The 24,810-nt window shown below is 40.9% G+C and overlaps 2 protein-coding genes across 5 annotated transcripts in view; both read right to left on the bottom strand.

Annotated features, from left to right (window-relative positions):
* The window catches only part of LOC133554140 (tripartite motif-containing protein 54-like), a 30,873-nt gene extending 19,158 nt beyond the window's left edge, over positions 1 to 11,715 (bottom strand). For 2 of the 4 annotated variants that reach the window (XM_061902569.1, XM_061902568.1), the window contains exons 1-4: positions 11,568 to 11,715; positions 8,241 to 8,421; positions 3,160 to 3,335; positions 2,917 to 3,094 (exon numbers count right to left, since the gene is read on the bottom strand). In XM_061902569.1, coding sequence (XP_061758553.1) covers positions 2,917 to 3,094; positions 3,160 to 3,335; positions 8,241 to 8,411 — 525 coding nt within the window. In that variant the 5' untranslated portion in view covers positions 8,412 to 8,421; positions 11,568 to 11,715. Of the gene's footprint in view, positions 1 to 2,916; positions 3,095 to 3,159; positions 3,389 to 8,240; positions 8,422 to 11,567 lie in introns of those variants that run through there. The other 2 variants (XM_061902570.1, XM_061902571.1) reach the window with 2 other exon arrangements.
* A 4,720-nt stretch (positions 11,716 to 16,435) lies between these two features.
* dnajc5ab (DnaJ (Hsp40) homolog, subfamily C, member 5ab) overlaps positions 16,436 to 24,810 on the bottom strand; it is a 33,972-nt gene continuing 25,597 nt past the window's right edge. Inside the window, exons 3-5 of the mRNA XM_061902572.1 lie at positions 24,127 to 24,340; positions 23,878 to 24,049; positions 16,436 to 20,476 (exon numbers count right to left, since the gene is read on the bottom strand). Of these exons, the coding sequence (XP_061758556.1) occupies positions 20,376 to 20,476; positions 23,878 to 24,049; positions 24,127 to 24,340 (487 nt within the window). The 3' untranslated portion in view covers positions 16,436 to 20,375. The remainder of the gene's footprint in view (positions 20,477 to 23,877; positions 24,050 to 24,126; positions 24,341 to 24,810) is intronic.

Raw genomic sequence — 24,810 nt, forward strand, 5'->3', positions numbered from 1 at the left:
TAACCCCCCGCTACCCCCGTGGAGAAGATCTTGTAAAATTGCAGTGGTTTTTCATAGAATTTAGATTTTTTTCTGGAAATAGTGCAAATAAATGTAACATTTTAAAAGCAGTGTACTCTTTTTAAGTGTTCTTTTTAATCCATAGTCATGTTTAAAGCAGCTAGTGTTTTCCCATTTAGTGTGTATTCTGGTGACCGTCAGCTTCAAACCGCAAACTATCTATTAAACAAGACAAGAAGAGGGAATTAGGCAGAGACAAAAGTTCAATTTTGTTCATGGGGAGAAAGGTTTGGGGCTGCACACTCAGTCACAGTCTCCCACCACGCTCTAAGGTACAGCCCCACGCGCTCCTCTATTTCTTCAGGAGTTCCCTCGTTAACATCACTGAGGCCGCCTCTAAAGGGAGGGGTCACACATTTCATGCAAAGCAGCTTCCAGTACGTGACAGAGGGAGCTGGGGGCCTTGTGATGGCCTTGTCTCTGCTTTGTCTGCGTGTTTTTGTCTTACCTTCGTTAAGGTCCTGGTACGGCCTTGGTTGTCAGCGGGCTAAAACAAAGAAAACATCTGCGGCGAGGAGACCCCTCATATGCCGTGGAAGATAAGTTGTGTGCCCCCTCGCATGAAGCAGAAAAAAGCACAATAGATAACTATAACAACGGCCTTTAAGCATAAGAGTTGTGTGACAACTTATATTCAATTATTCTCACAGTGACCTCCTTGCTTTTATCTTATGTCCGCTTGTTAACTCTTTGTTTTGCCTTAAGAGCTCCTGTTTGTCGGCTTACAGAGCTGTTTTGGCCAGTTCCTTATCTATTTTGAAGAAGCAGCTCTGCTCCGTTCTGGACAAGAGGGGCTGTTTTCGCTCTACTTAAGCTGACTCTTTTGTTTGGATTTAGACCTGGCTTGCTGATGCTATTGTCGCGTTGTAAGGGCTGGTCTCCTGCAGCTTTAGTAAAAAACCTTCATATTATCAATCAATCAATCAATCAATGTTTACTTATATAGCCCTAAATCACTAGTGTCTCAAAGGGCTGCACACACCACTACGACATCCTCGGTAGGCCCACATAAGGGCAAGGAAAACTCACACCCAGTGGGACATCGGTGACAATAATGACCCAGTGGGACGTCGGTGACAATGATGACTATGAGAACATGCTACTGTGAAAGATCAATCCATTATGGATCCAACACAGTCGCGAGAGTCCAGTCCAAAGCGGATCCAACACAGCAGCGAGAGTCCCGTTCACAGCGGAGCCAGCAGGAAACCATCCCAAGCGGAGGCTGATCAGCAGCGCAGAGATGTCCCCAGCCGATACACAGGCGATTATATAGTTCTCTTTACTCAACATCTATGTTTCCCAAAAGAACTTGGGATTAAGCAGGGTGTTTTACTTCCTAAAAGGAAGACTGGTTGAATGCAACAGTGTCAGAATAATTGTATCTAAGTTATCACAAAATGTTGTGTTTCAATGAGTTCCCGGCAAGCAAACAAAAGCTGTCTTTGATCTTGCCAATCAAAAGGCTTGTAAAACTCCAATGTGTAGGATGGGAAGCAACATGAAGGTGTCGGTATCTTTGATCTATTGTAATCCACAAGAAGATTTTGTCTTGACGAGCAACATGAATGTGTCGGTTTCGTTGATCTATTGTAATCCACAGGAAGATTTTGTCTTGACGGAGAAAGCAGGACCTGACCCCCCTTCGGGCACCTTTACTTGAAATGTTTTGCAACCAAAGGCGACGGCTGTTTACGACCCCCCCTCCCTTTGGAAACAGCTGTTGCCATGTAATCAGGGAAAGTCCAAATAAAAGAGGAGGCGTGCGACCTTTCGTCAGAGCGCGGTGGAAGACTGTACAAAGTAGGGATGCACCGAAATGAAAATTTGTGGCCGAAGCCGAATAAAACTTAAACGCTTGGCCGAATACCGAATAATGAATGCAGTTTTTCACAATTTTTTTAATATTGCATAAATAGCCTAGAATAAATATTCAGACATGTCTTTCAAATAAAGTATTTTTTTTATTGAATACTGACATTTTTTTAAATATTCCAGTAGCCTTTGCTTTTCAAAAAAAGCACAAAGTTTTTCATTTATATTAGGCCTTCAAACAAAACATGCATTCCCCCAAAAAATAAAGTGCATTAAAGTGGATTAACCCACAACAAATGAATTATTGTCCTTTTGGCAAAAGTCTGCTTAGCCACAGTAGATATGCTAATAATGTAAACAGAAGGCTCAAGTAAATCTCAATTAAGTGTGTGCTTGTAACCTCATACACTTATACAGGTAGCCTACACAACAGGCTAATAATGTAAACAGAAGGCTCAAGTAAATCTCAATTAAGCTTGTGCTTGTAACCTCATACACTTATACAGGTAGCCTACACAACAGGCTAATAATGTAAACAGAAGGCTCAAGTAAATCTCAATTAAGCTTGTGCTTGTAACCTCATACATTTATATAGGTAGCCTACACAACAAGCTAATAATGTAAACAGAGGCCCCACTAAATCTGAATAAGTGTGTGCTTGTAACCTCATACACTTATACAGGTACACAACATATCCCAACGTCACCGCACGTTGGTTGATTGCGTCAAAAAATTGCGTCACACGCCACTATTCGGCCTTGTTCTTAACTCATTCCACCGAAGGCCGAATGTGGCTTTTTTTTGCCATATTCGGCCGAATATATTCGGTTACAGATTAATCGGTGCATCCCTAGTACAAAGAGTACAGTCCAGACGTTTCTCCTTAATGAGCCAAATTGAATTTTGTCTCTGTTTAATTCCTTGCTTCTTGTCTGTTTAATGGATTTCATCAGTTTGAACCTGATAAACAGTTTCCATGGAAATATTTGATGACCAATATATGAACCACGATTGATTGATTGATTGATTGACGGGGTCTACCTTCTTGTTCTGGAGGACGTGGTCCAGAGGTTGCACCTGACAGGACTGATGTTGTCCAAAGACCTTGCAGAGGGAGCAGGTGGGCAGCTGGCACGTCACGCAGTAGATGTTGACCTTCTCGCCGTGGTGCTCGGAGCAGGTGACCTCGACAGGAAGTGAGGGAGTGACGGCGACGGGCCTGGACAGGAAGTCATGAATCTCATGTTCGACGCCATCCTCCGTATTTGCTTTTTTTTAAGTCACCTGCCGGCGTCAGCGTCGACTTCCTGCTTGTAGATGTCGATGATGTTCTCCACCAGGAGGTTCCGCTGCAGGCCGAAGACCCCGTGGCGGTCCAGGATCACCTCGTGCCGACAGGACGGGCAGCGGAAGCGTCCGCTGTTGACGGCCATGGTGGTGCGGGGCTGAAACAAGGATGGCTGCACAAAGTGTTGTCTCAAACACTAAATGTTCCCTTGACCAAAGCTAACAGCTGGAAATGGAAACAAACACGACGTTCCTGCACTTGATTCCAGAACACAAACATCTAGAGATCATTTTAGCACTCTTATTTTCTAGTTTCCACTCGCAGTTACTTGTCTTTGCAGCACCTTTACTTTCTTTGCCAGCACCTCTTCTCCTTCGTAATCAAGTCTAAGTTTGTCGTGCACTCCCAGCTGCACTAGTCTTTTGTATTTTTGTATACTTAACACCTTTGACCTTTTTTTGCTGTCTCCTGCTGCATCTTGGGATGATGACAACTATTGCTACTGCCTCGCAGCCAGAAAAGTGCACAAAATAACATTTTAAATGATGATTATTATAATTATTATCATATTTAGGGGTTGAGCACTACTAACATTTTAAGACAACCTAAACATTTTTTAAAAGATTTTATTCTTACAATGACAACATAACATCTAGTAAAATATAATATATACATATATATATATATATACATACATATATATACAGTATATAAATATATATACACACACATGTATTAATATACATATATACATACATATAAATATATATATACAGTATATACACATACATATATATATATATATGTATATATTTTTTTAATTGCAACTTGTCATTTAATTGTGTTTTTTTGTCAAATGAAATATAAATTCTCATAAGAATACAACATTTCTTCATAATACCATTGCACCACCATTTTCCATCCATCCATTTCCTACCGCTTATTCCCTTCGGGGTGGCGGGGGGCGCTGGTGCCTATTTCAGCTACAATCCGTCGGAAGGCAGCGTACACCCTGGACAAGTCGCCAGCTCATCGCAGGGCCTGCACCACCATTTTTATCTTGTAAAGTTACATATTTTTATTCGTATAGGGGAATTAGTTTCTTGTTTTTTATAGGGATATGACTTTCTTATAACCTTGCATGAAAGTTATGAGTGAAGAGAGGATTTAAATGAAGAGAATAATGATAATACTAATATAATAATAAATGACATCGTTATAATATTTATACAATTTTGTTTTTTTGTAAGGTAGGGAGTTAAAATTGCCATTTTTAAAGACTTTATTCTCACAATGACAACGTACTACATATATATATATATATATATATATAAATATAAATAATTTGTTTAGTTTTTTTATCGTGGCTTGTCATTTAATTGCATTTTTTGTCAAATAAAACAAATTCTTTTAAAATGAAACTGAACGATTTGTTCCTTGTAAAATTACTTTTGACTTGTTCTCTTCACACTTGTAAGTGTTGTGTCTGTGAAAGTATTTATTGTAAATGTTGTGTCTGTGAAAGTATTTATTGTAAGTGTTGTGTCTGTGAAAATATTTATTGTAAATGTTGTGTCTGTGAAAGTATTTATTGTAAGTGTTGTGTCTGTGAAAGTATTTATTGTAAATGTGTCTGTGAAAGTATTTATTGTAAATGTTGTGTCTGTGAAAGGATTTATTGTAAATGTTGTGTCTGTGAAAGGATTTATTGTAAATGTTGTGTCTGTGAAAGGATTTATTGTAAGTGTTGTGTCTGTGAAAGTATTTATTGTAAATGTGTCTGTGAAAGTATTTATTGTAAATGTGTCTGTGAAAGTATTTATTGTAAATGTTGTGTCTGTGAAAGTATTTATTGTAAATGTTGTGTCTGTGAAAGTATTTATTGTAAATGTGTGTGAAAGTATTTATTGTAAATGTTGTGTCTGTGAAAGTATTTATTGTAAGTGTGTCTGTGAAAGTATTTATTGTAAATGTGTCTGTGAAAGTATTTATTGTAAATGTTGTGTCTGTGAAAGTATTTATTGCAAATGTTGTGTCTGTGAAAGTATTTATTGTAAATGTGTCTGTGAAAGTATTTATTGTAAATGTTGTGTCTGTGAAAGTATTTATTGTAAATGTGTCTGTGAAAGTATTTATTGCAAATGTGTCTGTGAAAGTATTTATTGTAAATGTTGTGTCTGTGAAAGTATTTATTGTAAATGTTGTGTCTGTGAAAGTATTTATTGTAAATGTTGTGTCTGTGAAAGTATTTATTGTAAATGTGTTTGTGAAAGTATTTATTGTAAATGTTGTGTCTGTGAAAGTATTTATTGCAAATGTTGTGTCTGTGGAAGTATTTATTGTAAATGTGTCTGTGAAAGTATTTATTGTAAATGTTATGTCTGTGAAAGTATTTATTGTAAATGTTGTGTTTGTGAAAGTATTTATTGTAAATGTGTCTGTGAAAGTATTTATTGTAAATGTTGTGTCTGTGAAAGTATTTATTGTAAATGTTGTGTCTGTGAAAGTATTTATTGTAAATGTGTCTGTGAAAGTATTTATTGTAAATGTTGTGTTTGTGAAAGTATTTATTGTAAATGTTGTGTCTGTGAAAGGATTTATTGTAAATGTTGTGTCTGTGAAAGTATTTATTGTAAATGTGTCTGTGAAAGTATTTATTCTAAATGTGTCTGTGAAAGTATTTATTGTAAATGTTGTGTCTGTGAAAGTATTTATTGTAAATGTTGTGTCTGTGAAAGTATTTATTGTAAATGTGTCTGTGAAAGTATTTATTGTAAATGTTGTGTCTGTGAAAGTATTTATTGTAAGTGTGTCTGTGAAAGTATTTATTGTAAATGTGTCTGTGAAAGTATTTATTGTAAATGTTGTGTCTGTGAAAGTATTTATTGCAAATGTTGTGTCTGTGAAAGTATTTATTGTAAATGTGTCTGTGAAAGTATTTATTGTAAATGTTGTGTCTGTGAAAGTATTTATTGTAAGTGTGTCTGTGAAAGTATTTATTGTAAATGTGTCTGTGAAAGTATTTATTGTAAATGTTGTGTCTGTGAAAGTATTTATTGTAAATGTTGTGTGTGTGAAAGTATTTATTGTAAATGTTGTGTCTGTGAAAGTATTTATTCTCATTCCGTACTTTTATCTTGCAAAATCACATATTCCTTCTCCTCAAACTGGAACTTTTTCTCCTAAAATGAAGATTTTTTGTTTTACGAACAGGATTAAACAACTTTTATCTTCAAAAATGACAAGTTTTCATCATGTTAAGACTGGTTTGCAAAAAAAAAATTCGACTTTCTCTTTGATTTCATTTTCAAAATAGGAAAACTTTTAGAAAAAAACTGCAACATTCATCCGATAAAAGTGACTTTTTTTTGTTTGTAATATTACAATTTTATTCTCATGATATAAATACTTTTATCTAATATTATGACAACTTTTTATTTCATTTTCTTTCTAGCACTTCACATTTAAACATTAGAGCGGTTATGTCCCGAAAAATTTGTATTTACAATTTTATTCCGAAAATAAAAACTTACTTCTTGTAAAATGAGTTTTCCTTCTGAAATGTTAACTGTTGTCATTCATTTAGGATCACAATTTTTTCGTCATGATATGATTTTATTTGTATAAAGCAACAACTTTCATCTTTTTGAATGACCACATTTGCTCATTTTATCATCCTGTAAAGTTTCTTCATGTTTTTAAATGACAACTTTTTCTCATAAATGACAACTTTACCTAGTAAATTGTCATTATGAACACAAAATTAAAATGTTACACTCATGATATGACAACGCACATTTTATACGTACACATTTTCTCATATTATGTTGTTTTTGTTTGTTTGTTTTTTTAAATCAAATGTTCGTATGACAACTTTCTTTTTTTAGTACTTTTAAGTAGTATTTTTTTCATAATATTCTGACTTGTTTTAAGGTAAAGTTGCAGCTCTTTCTCATAAAAAATAGAAATATTCAGTGGTGAAGGTGAGACTTAGTGATGTGCACACACCTGGTAGAGGTGGTGAAGGTGAGACTTAGTGATGTGCACACACCTGGTAGAGGTGGTGAAGGTGAGACTTAGTGATGTGCACACACCTGGTAGAGGTGGTGAAGGTGAGACTTAGTGATGTGCACACACCTGGTAGAGGTGGTGAAGGTGAGACTTAGTGATGCGCACACACCTGGTAGAGGTGGTGAAGGTGAGACTTAGTGATGCGCACACACCTGGTAGAGGTGGTGAAGGTGAGACTTAGTGATGCGCACACACCTGGTAGAGGTGGTGAAGGTGAGACTTAGTGATGCGCACACACCTGGTAGAGGTGGTGAAGGTGAGACTTAGTGATGTGCACACACCTGGTAGAGGTGGTGAAGGTGAGACTTAGTGATGCGCACACACCTGGTAGAGGTGGTGAAGGTGAGACTTAGTGATGCGCACACACCTGGTAGAGGTGGTGAAGGTGAGACTTAGTGATGCGCACACACCTGGTAGAGGTGGTGAAGGTGAGACTTAGTGATGTGCACACACCTGGTAGAGGTGGTGAAGGTGAGACTTAGTGATGCGCACACACCTGGTAGAGGTGGTGAAGGTGAGACTTAGTGATGTGCACACACCTGGTAGAGGTGGTGAAGGTGAGACTTAGTGATGTGCACACACCTGGTAGTCAACGTGAGACTTAGTGATGCGCACACACCTGGTAGAGGTGGTGAAGGTGAGACTTAGTGATGTGCACACACCTGGTAGAGGTGGTGAAGGTGAGACTCAGTGATGTGCACACACCTGGTAGAGGTGGTGAAGGTGAGACTTAGTGATGTGCACACACCTGGTAGAGGTGGTGAAGGTGAGACTTAGTGATGCGCACACACCTGGTAGAGGTGGTGAAGGTGAGACTTAGTGATGTGCACACACCTGGTAGAGGTGGTGAAAGTGAGACTTAGTGATGCGCACACACCTGGTAGAGGTGGTGAAGGTGAGACTTAGTGATGCGCACACACCTGGTAGAGGTGGTGAAGGTGAGACTTAGTGATGAGCACACACCTGGTAGAGGTGGTGAAGGTGAGACTTAGTGATGCGCACACACCTGGTAGAGGTGGTTGGCACACTTCCTGCACAGGTTGTGCTGACAGGGCAGGATGACCACGGGCTTCTGCAGCAGCTCCAAGCAGATTGGACACGTCAGCTGCTTCTCCAGCGTCTCTAGCCCCGCCTCTCTCTTGGCCCCGCCCCCTCCGCCCTGCTGGCTTAGAGACATGACCAAGCACCTGCAGGTGAAAGGTCACACATGGGTTATATTTAAGCAACTAATCCATGACCAAATACGTTGACAAATATTCCATAATCAAGTAGTATGGTTATTAGTGGTAGTCCTAGTTAGCGAGCAGATATTGGATATAGTCATAGTTTAGTTGGTAGTGTGTAGCTATTAGTGGTAGTTATAGTTAGCAACTAGTACTGTGTAGTTATTGGATGTGGTCAACGTTTAGTTAGGGGCTATTCACGGAGTGTACAGCTATATATATATATATATATATACATACAGGGGTCTTAAACTCAATTTACCGGGGGGCCACTGGATGCAGAAACTGGGTGAGGCTGGGCCGCAACAAAGGATTTCTTAAAAAATTCTAACATGCATTTTTTTAATGAATTCACCTTCTTTGAATAGCTTTCCCGCCCTAGCAACATACTTGCCAACTCTCGCGTTCTTTCCGGGAAAACTCCCGAATATCGGTGCCCCTCCCGACAATCTCCCGGGGCAACCATTCCCCCCGTTTCCACCCGGACAACAATATATTGTATAATATACACCACCGCCGCCCCCTATTGTAGCCCGGAAGAGTTAGGACTGCATTGGATTCTGGGTATTTGTTCTGTTGTGTTTATGTTCTGTTACGGTGTAGATATTCTCCCAAAATGTGTTTGTCATTCTTGTTTGGTGTGGGTTCACAGTGTGGCAAATATTTGTAACAGTGATAAAGTTGTTGATATGCCCACCCTCAGTGTGACCTGCATGGCTGTTGATCAACTATGTCTTGCAGTCACTTACTGTGTCTTCAGAAGCCAAACACAACATGTGGCTGGGCTGGCACGCTGTTTGTACAGATTGTAGAGGATGTTAAAGGCAGTGCCTCCACGGTGCCCCCTTATTATCGTTGTTAGGGGGGAATTCGGGAGAATGATTACCCCTGGAGGGGACCCGGACAACTGGGAGGACCCCAGAAAAAGCGAGGGTATACAAGTATGACACTTTAAAGCGTTATTCATACAAAACTCGCGGGCCGCACCAACATTAAATTTACATATTAAGGTGCGGGCCGCAAAATAACGGGCCGCGTGTTCAAGACCCCTGTGTATGTATATATATATATATATATATATATATATATATATATATATATATGTATGTGTGGGAAAAAAATCACAGGACTACTTCATCTCTACAGAACTGTTTCATGATTTTTTCCCACACATACATATATTGCGCTCTACCACGGTATCGAGCACTATTCTCTGGAGGATCTAATTAAGACATATATATATATATATATATATATATATATATATATATGTATGTATATATATATATTTATATATAGTCCTAGTTTAGTTACTACATGTAGCTATTAATGGTAGCCGTAGTTAGCATGTGGGCAAGTACTGTAGAAGTTAGCTAGCAAGTAGTGTGTAGTTAGACATCGATGGTAGTCATAGTTAGCTAGCTGATAGCGCACAGTTCTTGGATATAGTCGTAGTTTAGTTGGTAGCGTACAAATATTACTGGAAGTCATAGCTAGCTAGCTGGAAGAATGTGACTAGTGATTGGTGGTAGTCATAGATAGCTAGCTGTTAGTATGTAGGTAGTGATTGGTGGTAGTCATAGTTAGTTAGCTGGTAGCGTGTGGCTAGTGATTGGTGGTAGTCATAGTTAGTTAGCTGGTAGCGTGTGGCTAGTGATTGGTGGTAGTCATAGTTAACCAGCTGTTAGTATGTAGGTAGTGATTGGTGGTAGTCATAGTTAGCTACCTGGTAGCATGTGGCTAGTGATTGTTAGTAGTCATAGTTAACTAGCCGTTAGTATGTAGGTAGTGATTGGTGGTAGTCATAGTTAACTAGCTGTTAGTATGTAGGTAGTTATTGGTGGTAGTCATAGTTAGCTAGCTGGTAGCGTGTGGCTAGTGATTGTTGGTAGTCATAGTTAACTAGCTGTTAGTATGTAGGTAGTAATTGGTGGTAGTCATAGTTAGCTAGCTGGTAGCATGTGGCTAGTGGTTGGTGGGAGTCATAGTTAACTAGCTGTTAGAATGTAGGTAGTGATTGGTGGTAGTCATAGTTAACTAGCTGTTAGTATGTAGGTAGTGATTGGTGGTAGTCATAGTTAGTTAGCTGGTAGCGTGTGGCTAGTGATTGGTGGTAGTCATAGTTAGTTAGCTGGTAGCGTGTGGCTAGTGATTGGTGGTAGTCATAGTTAACCAGCTGTTAGTATGTAGGTAGTGATTGGTGGTAGTCATAGTTAGCTACCTGGTAGCATGTGGCTAGTGATTGTTAGTAGTCATAGTTAACTAGCCGTTAGTATGTAGGTAGTGATTGGTGGTAGTCATAGTTAACTAGCTGTTAGTATGTAGGTAGTGATTGGTGGTAGTCATAGTTAGCTAGCTGGTAGCGTGTGGCTAGTGATTGTTGGTAGTCATAGTTAACTAGCTGTTAGTATGTAGGTAGTGATTGGTGGTAGTCATAGTTAGTTAGCTGGTAGTGTGTGGCTAGTGATTGTTGGTAGTCATAGTTAACTAGCCGTTAGTATGTAGGTAGTGGTTGGTGGTAGTCATAGTTAACTAGCTGTTAGTATGTAGGTAGTGATTGGTGGTAGTCATAGTTAGTTAGCTGGTAGCGTGTGGCTAGTGATTGGTGGTAGTCATAGTTAGCTACCTGGTAGCAAGTGGCTAGTGATTGTTGGTAGTCATAGTTAACTAGCTGGTAGCTAGTTATTGAACACCATGTTCTGCTCTTCTTGTCTCAGAAGCAAATGAAAGGTCAATAAAGTGTGAGACAAAAGAAAGTAAAGACACACTTTGAATACACAACAAACTTTAACAACACACTTTAAATACACAACAATGCACTTTAAATACACAACACAGTTAAATACACAACACAGTTAAATACACAACACACTTAAATACACAACAAAAGACTTTAAATACACACTTTAAATACACAACACACTTAAATACACAACAAAACACTTTAAATACACACTGTAAATACACCACAACACACTTTAAAGAGACAACACACTTAAATACACAACAACCCACTTTAAAAACACAACAATACACTTTAAATACGCAACACACTTAAATACACAACAACACACTTTGACATCGGATACAAAACAGCAACATGTTTTTACCTTTTTTTTAGAAGATGATCTTCTCTCTCCTCACCAGCAGCTCTTCTGGAAATGAATGACAACCTTCTTCCTTCTGTGGTGTGTGTGTGTGTGTGTATGTGTGCAGGTGTGTGTGTGCAGATGTGTGTGAGTGTGTGTGTTAGTGGAGACAACTAAGAGCAACGTTGTGATGTGCAGCTCCTGGGACACTGAGCTAAATCTGCCTTGGTGGGGTGTGTTGGGGGAAGGCGGGGGGGGCACTTGGTAGGTCACAGTGGGGTCTGACCACGCCCCTTTCTTATCGGGTGAGTTGGGGGGGGGGGGGGGGGCTGGCACTTGGTAGGTATGACCACGCCCCTTTTTCATCATCACACTTCAACCAGCAGCAACATTTCACAACAAAAACAACCTGTGTGCTTGTTCACACACACACACACACACACACACACACACACACACACACACACGCGCACACACACGCGCACACACGCACACACACCATATGAGGCAGTGACAAATCGGGCCACACTCTCGGGTGTCACACTGACACACAAACATGAAGATGCTGGTGACTCAGGTCACATGACCCTCACTCAGCACTAACACAACATTGCTACACACTCAGCACAAACACACACTTACACAACATTGCTACACACTCAGCACAAACACACACTAAAACAACATTGTTACACGCTCGGCACAAACACACACACTTACACAACATTGCTACACACTCAGCACAAACACACACTAACACAACATTGCTACACACTCAGCACAAACACACACTAAAACAACATTGCTACACACTCAGCACAAACACACACACTTACACAGTATTGATACACACTTGGCACAAACACACTTACTCAACATTGCTACACACTCAGCAAAAACACACACACTTACACAGTATTGCTACACACTCAGCACAAACACACACTTACACAACATTGCTATACACTCAGCACAAACACACACACTTACACAACATTGCTACACACTCGGCAGAAACACACACACTTACACAACATTGCTACACACTCAGCACAAACACACACTAAAACAACATTGCTACACACTCAGCACAAACACACACACTTACACAGTATTGATACACACTTGGCACAAACACACTTACACAACATTGCTACACACTCAGCAAAAACACACACACTTACACAGTATTGCTACACACTCAGCACAAACACACACTTACACAACATTGCTATACACTCAGCACAAACACACACACTTACACAACATTGCTACACACTCGGCAGAAACACACACACTTACACAACATTGCTACACACTCAGCACAAACACACACTTACACAACATTGCTACACACTCAGCACAAACACACACACTTACACAATGTTGCTACACACTTAGCACAAACACACACACTTACACAACATTGCTACACACTCAGCATAAACATACAGACTTACACAACATTGCTACACACTCAGCACAAACACACACACTTACACAACGTTGCTACACACTCAGCACAAACACACACACTTACACAACATTGCTACACACTCGGCAGAAACACACACTTACACAGTATTGCTACACACTCAGCACAAACACACACTTACACAACATTGCTACACACTCAGCACAAACACACACACCTACATAATGTTGCTACACGCTTAGCACAAACACACACACTTACACAACATTGCTACACACTCGGCAGAAACACACACACTTACACAACATTGCTACACACTCAGCACAAACACACACTTACACAACGTTGCTACACACTCAGCACAAACACACACACTTACACAACGTTGCTACACACTTAGCACAAACACACACACTTACACAACATTGCTACACACTTAGCACAAACACACACTTACACAACATTGCTACACACTCAGCACAAACACACACACTTACACAACATTGCTACACACTTAGCACAAACACACACACTTAGACAACATTGCTACACACTCGGCAGAAACACACACACTTACACAGTATTGTTACACACTCAGCACAAACACACACTTACACAACATTGCTACACACTCTGCACAAACACACACACTTACACAACATTGCTACACACTTAGCATAAACATACAGACTTACACAACATTGCTACACACTCAGCACAAACACAACATGGCTACACACTCAGCACAAACACACACACTTACACAACGTTGCTACATACTCAGCACAAACACACACACTTACACAACATTGCTACACACTCGGCAGAAACACACACTTACACAACATTGTTACACACTCAGCACAAACACACACTTACACAACATTGCTACACACTCAGCACAAACACACACACTTACACAATGTTGCTACACACTTAGCACAAACACACACACTTACACAACATTGCTACACACTCGGCAGAAACACACACACTTACACACTATTGCTACACACTCAGCACAAACACACACTTACACAACATTGCTACCCACTCAGCACAAACACACACACTTACACGACGTTGCTACACACTTAGCACAAACACACACTTACACAACATTGCTACACACTCAGCATAAACATAGACTTACACAACATTGCTACACACTCGGCACAAACACAACATGGCTACACACTCGGCACAAACACACACACTTACACAACATTGCTACACACTCGGCACAAACACACACACTTACACAACATTGCTACACACTCGGCACAAACACACACACTTACACAGCATTTCTACACACTTGGCAGAAACACACACACTTACACAACATTGCTACACACTCAGCACAAACACACACTTACACAACATTGCTACACACTCAGCAAAAACACTCACACTTACACAGTATTGCTACACACTCGGCACAAACACACACACAACATGGCTACACACTCGTCACACACACACACATACACAACATTGCTACACACTCGTCACAAACACACACACATACACAACATGGCTACACACTCGTCACAAACACACACACACACAACATGGCTACACACTCGGCACTGATTTTGTCGTTAAGGGAAACCAAACATCCGTGTGGAAAAAGTTCTATTTGAGTGCCATCATATGTTAGTAAATAATAAAATATATTTACCATGAAATAAAACCATTTCAAGCTAAAATATATATTTTTTATGAACCACCTTTCAAATTTCAACCCATTCCCGGAACCTTGGAATCAATACCGGTACCTAATGGTACCAATTTTCAGAACTTTGTTTTTGTTTTAATAAACAATAATAATTTTTTCTTTGTTCCCATTAGGACTTAAAAGAAACTAAATGAGCTCAAATATAACTACAAATGAGGCATAATGATGCAATATGTACATACGGCTAGCCTAAATAGCATGTTAGCATCGATTAGCTTGCAGTGACCAAATATGTCTGATTAGCACTCCACACAAGTCAATAACATCAACAAAACTCACCTTTGTGCATTCACGCACAACGTTATAAGTTTGGTGGACAAAAAGAGACAGAAAAAGAAGTGGCATAAAACACGTCTTAGAAAGTCGGAGAAAGTTATACATGTAAACCAGGGGTGCCCATTACGTCGATCGCGAGCTACCAGTCGACCTTGGGGGGTGTGTCAGTAGATCTCCAGCCAGGCTTTTATAAAAAATAGACCTAAAAATTAGTGATCATCAATCTTCACCAAGACGTCACTTAAATGACATTCACGGTACCGGAGGGTCTTGTGAGATGACGCTGGCTGCTGCAAGATCATTATTATGAAAATATGACCGAGAGGAAGGCGAGATACACTTTTTATTTCAACAGACTCTCGCGCCGTACCTTCCGTCAAAACTCTAAAAGCCGACTGCACATTTCCTATCTTCACAATAAAAGCCCTGCTTCATGCTGCCTGCGCTAACTAAATACAGAGTCTCGGAAAACTGGCGTGCACAAGCGATCCCTCAGAAAGCTGGCGTGCACATCACTTGTGCACGCCAGCTTTCCGAGACCCTTATTTAGTTAGCGCAGGCAGCATGAAGCAAGGCTTTTATTGTGAAGATAGGAAATGTACAGTCGGCCTTTAGAGTTTTGACGGAAGGGACGGCGTGAAAGTCTGTTGAAATAAAAAGTGTTTCTCGCCTTCCTCTCTGTCATTTTTTCATAATAATGAACTGGCAGCAGCCAGCGTCATCTCACAAGACCCTCGGGTGCCGTGAATGTCAATCAAGCAAGCTACGGAATTTGCCGCCAATTATTTTTCTTGTAAAGTGTATCGAAGCTGGATGAATTAGATGCCAAAAACCAACCACTTTCATGTGGTATTGTACAGAAAGGACAACTTTTTTTCTCCTCCATTTGAAAATGTGGGCGTTATCATCATTACTGTCTGATTCCAATCAATGCAAGTCATCAGAATCAGGTAATACACCAACTTATATTCTTGTCTTCGTGAAAGAAAGACATCTATATGTGTTACACATGCTTGTATTATCATTAAACACATTTAACTTGTTTACAAAAATGTCTCTTTCATAAATAAATAAATGTAAATGATATATATAAATGAGGTAGATCCCCTCGAGTTGGTCAATTGAAAAGTAGCTCGCCTGCAGAAAAAGTGTGGGCACCCCTGATGTAAACAAACTGGGGTGAGTTCAAGGACCGCCAAAATTAGTAGGACAAAACAGCGCTCACCAAATACTCGAATCAGTGAAGCATGTTTAATACAAACAGTGTGCTTTATGTGTCATGTTTGTCCTCCTACAGAAACCAAATTAAAACAAAAAATGTTTTTTTCCCGTCATCATTTCCATTTTTTTTATATATTTTTGAAAAAGCTCCAGAGAGCCACTAGGGCGGCGCCAAAGAGCCGACCCCTGGCCTAAAGACAACACAGACAAGGGACATACAGCATGGAAAATGTTTATTATAATTATTTTGAAAAGACTACATGTTGAGCACCAACATGTCGGCAAGCTAAAGACAAAAGTTCTACAACGTTCCACCGAATGTGTCGCTTCTTAAAACTAGACATCTTGCGTTCATGAAAAAGTTGAGAAAAATAAATACAACAATATCTGCTCACTATGTTCACACTTACAATATTTCTGTGGGAGGAAAGACAACACAGAAGACGTCTAAGAACTCTGATTTCAGTCGCACGTTTGCTCTGTTTGGCTTCGACAAAGAAGGACAAAGATCCACACTAATTTTACACAAATGGAAGTTAAGATATGTCAATGAGAGCAGACAGGAAGTACATGTGAACGTAGAAATATAGATGATTTCAAACATGCAGGGTCCCTGAGAGAACATTTGCATGAGGGGGGGAAGATGTGCTTATTGCTAACCTGCTTTATTGTGTGTGTGTGTGTGTGTGTGTGTGTGTGTGTGTGTGTGTGTGTGTGTGTGTGTGTGCGGAAACCACAGGGAACATAGTTTAGACTCCATAATGTATTTCCTCAAATAATGGCTGTCAGGGTTAGTGTAAAACAATCATGGTCACGCCCCTCCTCCTCCTCACTGATGCTCAGCCTGATTCATGCCAACACTGCTGCCACCTGGTGGAAGGTTTGTGTATCATTCAAGCATGAACAATGACTAATACTAGAAGTCCCTTCCTGCCTCTTGATAATAACAATAATAATAATAATAATGTGCCTCTTGTGGCATCTATTTCACTGCTAATTAACATACACAACAAAAATGTGTCAAAATAGTAACAAATAAAAATAAAGTTGGTGGTAGTCATAGTTTTAAAATTGATTACAAAATATTATTTTAAAATGAACGATACAATAATTTGTTAATTAAATGTTTATTTATTATACAAAACGCTGTAACATCATTTTTTTCAATTGTCTAATACATTTTTGCCAATGTGTCTGGACTCTATCAAGCTGTTTGTTTACATGCTTTTTTTTATTTCTGTTTGGTATTTGGGCTTATTGGACCCTAATTAGAATAAAAACTAACTTGAGATGATGTCCATAAGTACACAAACATGTACTTCATGTTTAGTGACATGCTAATTCTTTTTTTTTACACTTTTTGTTCCCAAATTCCATTGTGTTATACTCTTCTGACACCACCAGATGGCAGTATTAGTGTCCACATAAGCGGCCATCCATCCATCCATCTTCTTCCGCTTATCCGAGGTCGGGTCGCGGGGGCAGCAGCCTAAGCAGGGAAGCCCAGACTTCCCTCTCCCCAGCCACTTCGTCTAGCTCTTCCCGGGGGATCCCGAGGCGTTCCCAGGCCAGCCGGGAGACAGTCTTCCCAACGTGTCCTGGGTCTTCCCCGTGGCCTCCTACCGGTTGGACGTGCCCTAAACACCTCCCTCGGGAGGCGTTCGGGTGGCATCCTGACCAGATGCCCGAACCACCTCATCTGACTCCTCTCCATGTGGAGGAGCAGCGGCTTTACTTTGAGTTCCTCCCGGATGGCAGAGCTTCTCACCCTATCTCTAAGGGAGAGACCCAAACTCATTTCGGCCGCTTGTACCCGTGATCTTATCCTTTCGGTCATGACCCAAAGCTCATGACCATAGGTGAGGATGGGAACGTAGATCGACCGGTAAATTGAGAGCTTTGCCTTCCGGCTCAGCTCCTTCTTCACAACGGATCGGTACAACGTCCGCATTACTGAAGACGCCGCACCGATCCGCCTGTCGATCAAACGATCCACTCTTCCCCCACTCGTGAACAAGACTCCTCGGTACTTGAACTCCTCCACTTGGGGCAGGGTCTCCTCCCGAACCCGGAGATGGCACTCCACCCTTTTCCGGGAGAGAACCATGGACTGGGATTTGGAGGTGCTGATTCTCATTCCGGTCGCTTCACACTCGGCTGCGAACCGATCCAGTGAGAGCTGAAGATCCCGGCCAGATGAAGCCAACAGGACCACATCGTCTGCAAAAAGCAGAGACCTAATCCTGCGGCCACCAAACCGGAACCCCTCAATGCCTTGACTGCGCCTAGAAATTCTGTCCATAAAAGTTATGAACAGAATCGGTGACAAAGGGCAGCCTTGGCGGAGTCCAACCCTCACTGGAAACGTTTCCGACTTACTGCCAGCAATGCGGACCAAGCTCTGGCACTGATCGTACAGGGATCGGACTGCCACAGTATTAGTGTCCACATAAGCGGCCATAAGGCCCCAATTCAGTAGTGTACACCATTTTGGAAATAACATGTGGCCACTAAGCCTTTAAAGGTTGTTAAGGACATTTCAAATGTAGCATTGGCACGATTATGGCCAAATTATATGTTTTAATCAATACTGACATCATGATTAATAATCACAATTATTTATTAAGTTAGATAAAAAGGTGTTTCACACAGGTCAACAATTTTGATAATGGGGTAAGCGCATGACATCATCCTCTAATTTGCAATGAAATAGTCTAGTAAAAACACTAAATCAACATCCATATATTCAAAGACAATTTGTTGTGCTTTTGTTCATTATTAGCACTAAAATGTCTTCTTTAGCTCCGTTTACCCATTTTTGATGATTTTTTTCCAGGGACGTTCATCATCAACGGGACACTCCCGCTTGACCTCGCCGTGCATGTGATGGTTTAAAGTGTGCAACATGCATATTCAGTGACAAAATACAAAAATAGAGCCTTATTTAGTGTAACGATTGTATTTTCTTTAAGGAGTCCTAGCATGTGCAATTGCATTTTCTGGATTCATGCACATGGGCGCATGGATTACAACGTCTCGACGGAAAAATTGTCACTGGACGAGAAATGTACCAATGAACAGTATTAATAACTAACAGTGGTAAAAAATTGTTTTCATTTTTACCGCTTATACTTGAAAGCAAAAGACTTTTAACGTCTTTCCCCATATTCGGTTGTGTGCATTGAATTACATTTTCTAAACAAAACTTTGTTAAAAAATATTTTACTGTGTGTATAAGCACATTGAAAATATTGTGATATTATTGCTAAGTGTGACAATTTCTTCACAACAGTGTTATTCAATTTTAGTATCATTACATCCCCAAACCACGACTGTGGTTAAAATGTGACTAACTAGGCAGGAACTCACTGAAATAAACACTTCTCCTCCAACAAACGCCTGGCAGTCTCTGCCGTTGAGTAAGACTCCCATTCCCACCACTAGTTGAGGAAACACGCCAAGTTGATGTCAGCCTACAACAACAACACAACGCAGCACTCCTGCCGCCACACAGACTACTTACAGAAACACTGAACAACACCTGGAGAGTCCTGCAATAACACTAAACTACAAACACAAATCAGCGAGATAGCATTGGTGGAGGAAGAAGATGGAGGACGAGAATCTCGTGGAGGACAGACAAGACCGCATCTCCGGATATGGTCATGTGACATGTGGGAGTGCGGTTATGAGCTCATGCTCGAAGAAGAAGAGAAGATTGCTTAATGAAGACCACCGATCAGAAAAAGCAACCTGAAGGTAAAATCAATGATACAATTCCTTATGAGAAGATGGTCCGGCACAGTGGACTAGTGGTTGAGCTCAGTCGCCTTGCAACAAGATGCTCTCAGGTCCAATCCCATGGAGTTTGTTGAATTATGTGTGTGTGTGTGGTTGCTTCTTGTGCTGTGATTGACAGGTGCTTAGTCCAGAACCCCCCCCACCTCGCCGTCACATCACATTTTTGCGCTGGTTTGCACGTCAACAAGCTGATTTAAATAAATTAAATAATTTCCAGTAAATTATGAGTGCGTCTTTTCAACGACTTCATCTTCCGTCTGCTCACGTTGTGCAGGTTCTACTACAACGTCTACGTCACCCACGGACCATATGTATGTGTGTGTGTGTGTGTGTGTGTGTGTGTGTGTGTGTGTGTCTAGTATGCGTCCGTTCTGTAGCTGTGGTGGGCGTCGGCAGTGAGCTGTGTGGTTTCTGTGGCGGAGGATGGCTGCATCACGATGGGCTCGTTGCTGCCATCTGGAGGAGACAACACCATGTGTTCAAGTAAGTTTCACTGTGGGCCTTGACCCACACCTGTGTGTGTGTGTGTGTGTGTGTGTGTGTGAGGGTAGGTTTGTGTGAGTTTGCACTGGAAAAACACACAGATTTCTAGTCAAAACAAACAAATTTACTACAAGTCACAATCCCCTGATTGGTCATTTTTCAGTGGGACATAAGACCTTGTTTCAGACGATAGATCTTCCGGGGAATAAAAATACAACTTTTGAGCGTCACAAGTTTGTTATAAGACACACAACTTCACAATACCAGTCGGCGTGGATAATAATAAGTTGCAATTGGCCATTTCAAGATCACTTTTAAGTTTTGAACGCTTAAATGTAATAAGAAATCTTACCAAGTCTATTTCGACCTGTTCCGTTGTCGGATTTTTACGAGACAAAAAGTATTATTTGTTTGACTGTTTTTTCGAGGGGCATTTATTCCAGTGTGGGGGAATCCACACATGCACAATCGCTCCTCTGCACGCACAGAAGAGTGCAGATGACAAATTGTGAAGAAGTTAAAAAAAAGTTATTTGAATAAATAATAATACCGTATTTTTTGGGTTAGAAGTCGTAGTGTTTTTCATAGTTTGGCCGGGGGTGCGACATATACTCCGGAGCGACTTATGTGTGAAATTATTAACACATTACCGTAAAATATCAAATAGAATTATTTATCTAATTTGCGGAAGAGACGTGAAGTGAAGTGATATATATTTATATAGCGCTTTTTCTCAAGTGACTCAAAGCGCTTTACATAGTGAAACCCGATATCTAAGTTACATTTAAACCAGTGTGGGTGGCACTGGGAGCAGGTGGGTAAAGTGTCTTGCCCAAGGACACAACGGCAGTAGCTAGGATGGCACAAGCGGGAATCGAACCTGCAACCCTCAAGTTGCTGGCACGGCGACTCTACCAACCGAGCTATGCCGCCCGACGAAGAAAATGTCAGCAATGGTCACATACACGTCAACCAATAAGAATTCGGCGGGGGCGGGGTCATGGCAGAATTGCATTGTGGGCCATGGGATGCTAACTGCTATATGCTACTGCCGTAGCTATTAAAATGGATCATTTCATCGTTGGCGGTATTTTATAACAACTGAGAAGTGCTGAACAAAAATGGCACCGAAAAGGAAATCATGTACTGCAGATTACAAGCTGGACGCAGTGAAATATGCAGCAGAAAAGGACAAAAGGAAGAGGCGCATACCTTTGGAGTTGGCAGCGACATGGAGGAAGAAGATTTCATGGGATTTATGGATTAGGAGTGACAGATAGTTTGGTAAAGGTATAGCATGTTCTATATGTTATAGTTATTTGAATGACTCTTACCATAATATTAGGAGTGTAACAGTACGTGTATTTGTATTGAACTATTTCAGTACGGGGGTTCGGTTCGGTGTGGAAGTGTACCAAACAGGTTTCCATATGGACATATTAAGTAGTGTAAGCAATACTCAAAATGCCGGACATTTTAGGCATTTAAGAAACTCCACCCGGACAGCCCCGCAAAAGAGGACATGTCCGGTGAAAAGAAGAGGTGTGGTCAGTCTATCCTAGCCCGGCCGCTGCTAGCACTGGACATGTCCTCTTTTGCTAGCATGCTAGCAGTGACCGGGCTAGGATAGACTGACCACACCTCCTCTTTTCACCGGACATGTCCTCTGTTGCGGGGCTGTCAGGGCAGAGTTTCTTAAATGCCTCAAATGTCCGGCATTTTAAGTTAAGTCAGGGTAAAGAAGGGGTTAAAAAAAAAACAACTTGTGCGGGGAGCAGCAGCATTAGTGAGGGAGGGGCAGAGACAGAGAGAGTTATGATAAACGTGCATGCGTCTCCAGGCTCTGCTTTTTATCCATTGATTTATCAGATTACATTTTTTATTATCGCTAAGAGGGGTGTCAAAAGTGTGCCCCGGAGGCCATTTGCGGCCCACAGCTAATGTTTGAAAGGCCCACGGCACATTCTAAATATACTATTAAAATAAACAAAAACATAACTAAAGTGAAATGAAAAAAGCTTGAAGTTTATATGTAATTTAGAAAAAGTTGCAATGTGGACTAATAAAACAAAGCTGTTTTTTTTCTTTCGAACTGTCATTGCTCAAAACAAAATATTGAATCAAAATCAATGTTATCATGAATTATTGACCTATCCAAGGTTCCCATTACTTCACATCAAATATTCCACGAAGAAAAATATTTTTGGTGGAAGATTTTGCAAATTTGTTAAATAAATAACCAAAAAAATTGTATTTTGTTGTTTTCTTACTGTACCGAAAATGAACCGAACCGTGACCTCTAAACTGTAATTTTTGTGTACTGTGACATCCATCCATCCATCCATTTTCTACCGCTTATTCCCTTTCGGGGTCACGGGGGGCGCTGGCGCCTATCTCAGCTACAATCGGGCGGAAGGCAGGGTACACCCTGGACAAGTCGCCACCCCATCGTAGGGCCAACACGGATAGACAGACAACATTCACACTCTTGGGCCAATTTAGTGTTGCCAATCAACCTATCCCCAGGTGCATGTCTTTGGAAGTGGGAGGAAGCCGGAGTACCCGGAGGGAACCCACGCATTCACGGGGAGAACATGCAAACTCCACACAGAAAGAGGACTGCAGGAACTTCGTATTGTGAGGCAGACGCACCAACCCCTCTTCCACCGTTACAGCCCTACATAATATGTTATGTTAACATGTCATATAACCTACCCTTATTCAGCCTGTTGTTCACTATTCTTTATATATTTTAAATTGCCTTTCACATGTCTATTCTTGGTGTTGGATTTTATCAAATAAATTTCCCCCAAAAATGCGAATTATATTATGCATTTTCGGCCGGTGCGACGTATACTCCGGAGCGACTTATAATCAAAAAAAATACGATACATGCATCATGTAGCAGCTCATTGTTGGGCTGCTAGCGCCAAAAATGATGTAAACTCTAACCCTAACCCTTTTGGTAAATTGACTTAGTTGTGATTTCCTTCTCTGCATGAGAGTTTAAAAGTAGCATATATGAATGCAGTATGAAGAAGAATGTTTGAATGTAAACACATAGAATCATCATACTGCTGTGATTATTTATATGCATCAAGTGTTCATTCAAGGCCAAGGCAAAATATCGAGATATATATCGTGTATCGCGATATGGCCTAAAAATATCGAGATATTAAAAAAAGGCCATTTCGCCCAGCTCTAGTTAGACATAATTATTAAATATGATGAAAATCAAGAGAAAGATGACTAATTCATTGTTAATATTTGAGTAGTAGTGGAGAACTATTCTTAAATGGCTCATGTTGGTGATCTGCTATGTCAAAACGGACTTATCTTCTCAGTTCAAACATCTGCCGTCAACTACTCCTCACCTCTTTCGTCTGCTGTCATCTGGGCCTCCAGGTCCTCGGGGGACACGTAGAACTCGGGCTCCTGGTCCATGGGGGGCCGAGGTTTACATTTGCCACAGCAGCAGTTGCAGCAGCAGCACAGGCAGCAGCAGAAGTAACAGCCGGTGGACAAGCAGCAGAAGACAAACAAGGCCTGAGGAGACACAAACACAGGTCATGAGAAGGGGAGCAGAAGGACAAGCGGAGAAGACGAGATCCAAACGACGGTACCTTGGCCCACCAGCTGGACAGAACAAAGTAGGTGTTGACGTTCTCCTCTCCAAACTGTTCGGCCACGTACAGACCCAGAGAACCGTACTTGTCGTAGATGTTCTTCTTGGTGCCGTCGCTCAGGATGGAGTGGGCGTTGTTGATCTCCTTGAACTTCTCCGCAGCTTCCGGATTGTCGGGATTCTTATCTGGGTGAAACTTTAACGCCAGTTTCCTGAAAATAGAAGGACTGTGTCAGGAGAGGGTGTAGCAACAGAAGATGACAGACTAATGGTTCTGGGGTCCCATCCTGCTCCTTACACATGATAATAACATGACAGACTACAGGTTCTGGGGTCCCATCCTGCTCCTTACACATGATAATAACATGACAGACTAATGGTTCTGGGGTCCCATCCTGCTCCTTACACATGATAATAACATGACAGACTAATGGTTCTGGGGTCCCATCCTGCTCCTTACACATGATAATAACATGACAGACTACAGGTTCTGGGGTCCCATCCTGCTCCTTACACATGATAATAACATGACAGACTACAGGTTCTGGGGTCCCATCCTGCTCCTTACACATGATAATAACATGACAGACTAATGGTTCTGGGGTCCCATCCTGCTCCTTACACATGATAATAACATGACAGACTACAGGTTCTGGGGTCCCATCCTGCTCCTTACACATGA

Source organism: Nerophis ophidion, linkage group LG06 (genome assembly GCF_033978795.1).
Source record: "Nerophis ophidion isolate RoL-2023_Sa linkage group LG06, RoL_Noph_v1.0, whole genome shotgun sequence".
In the NCBI taxonomy this organism is placed as follows: domain Eukaryota; kingdom Metazoa; phylum Chordata; class Actinopteri; order Syngnathiformes; family Syngnathidae; genus Nerophis; species Nerophis ophidion.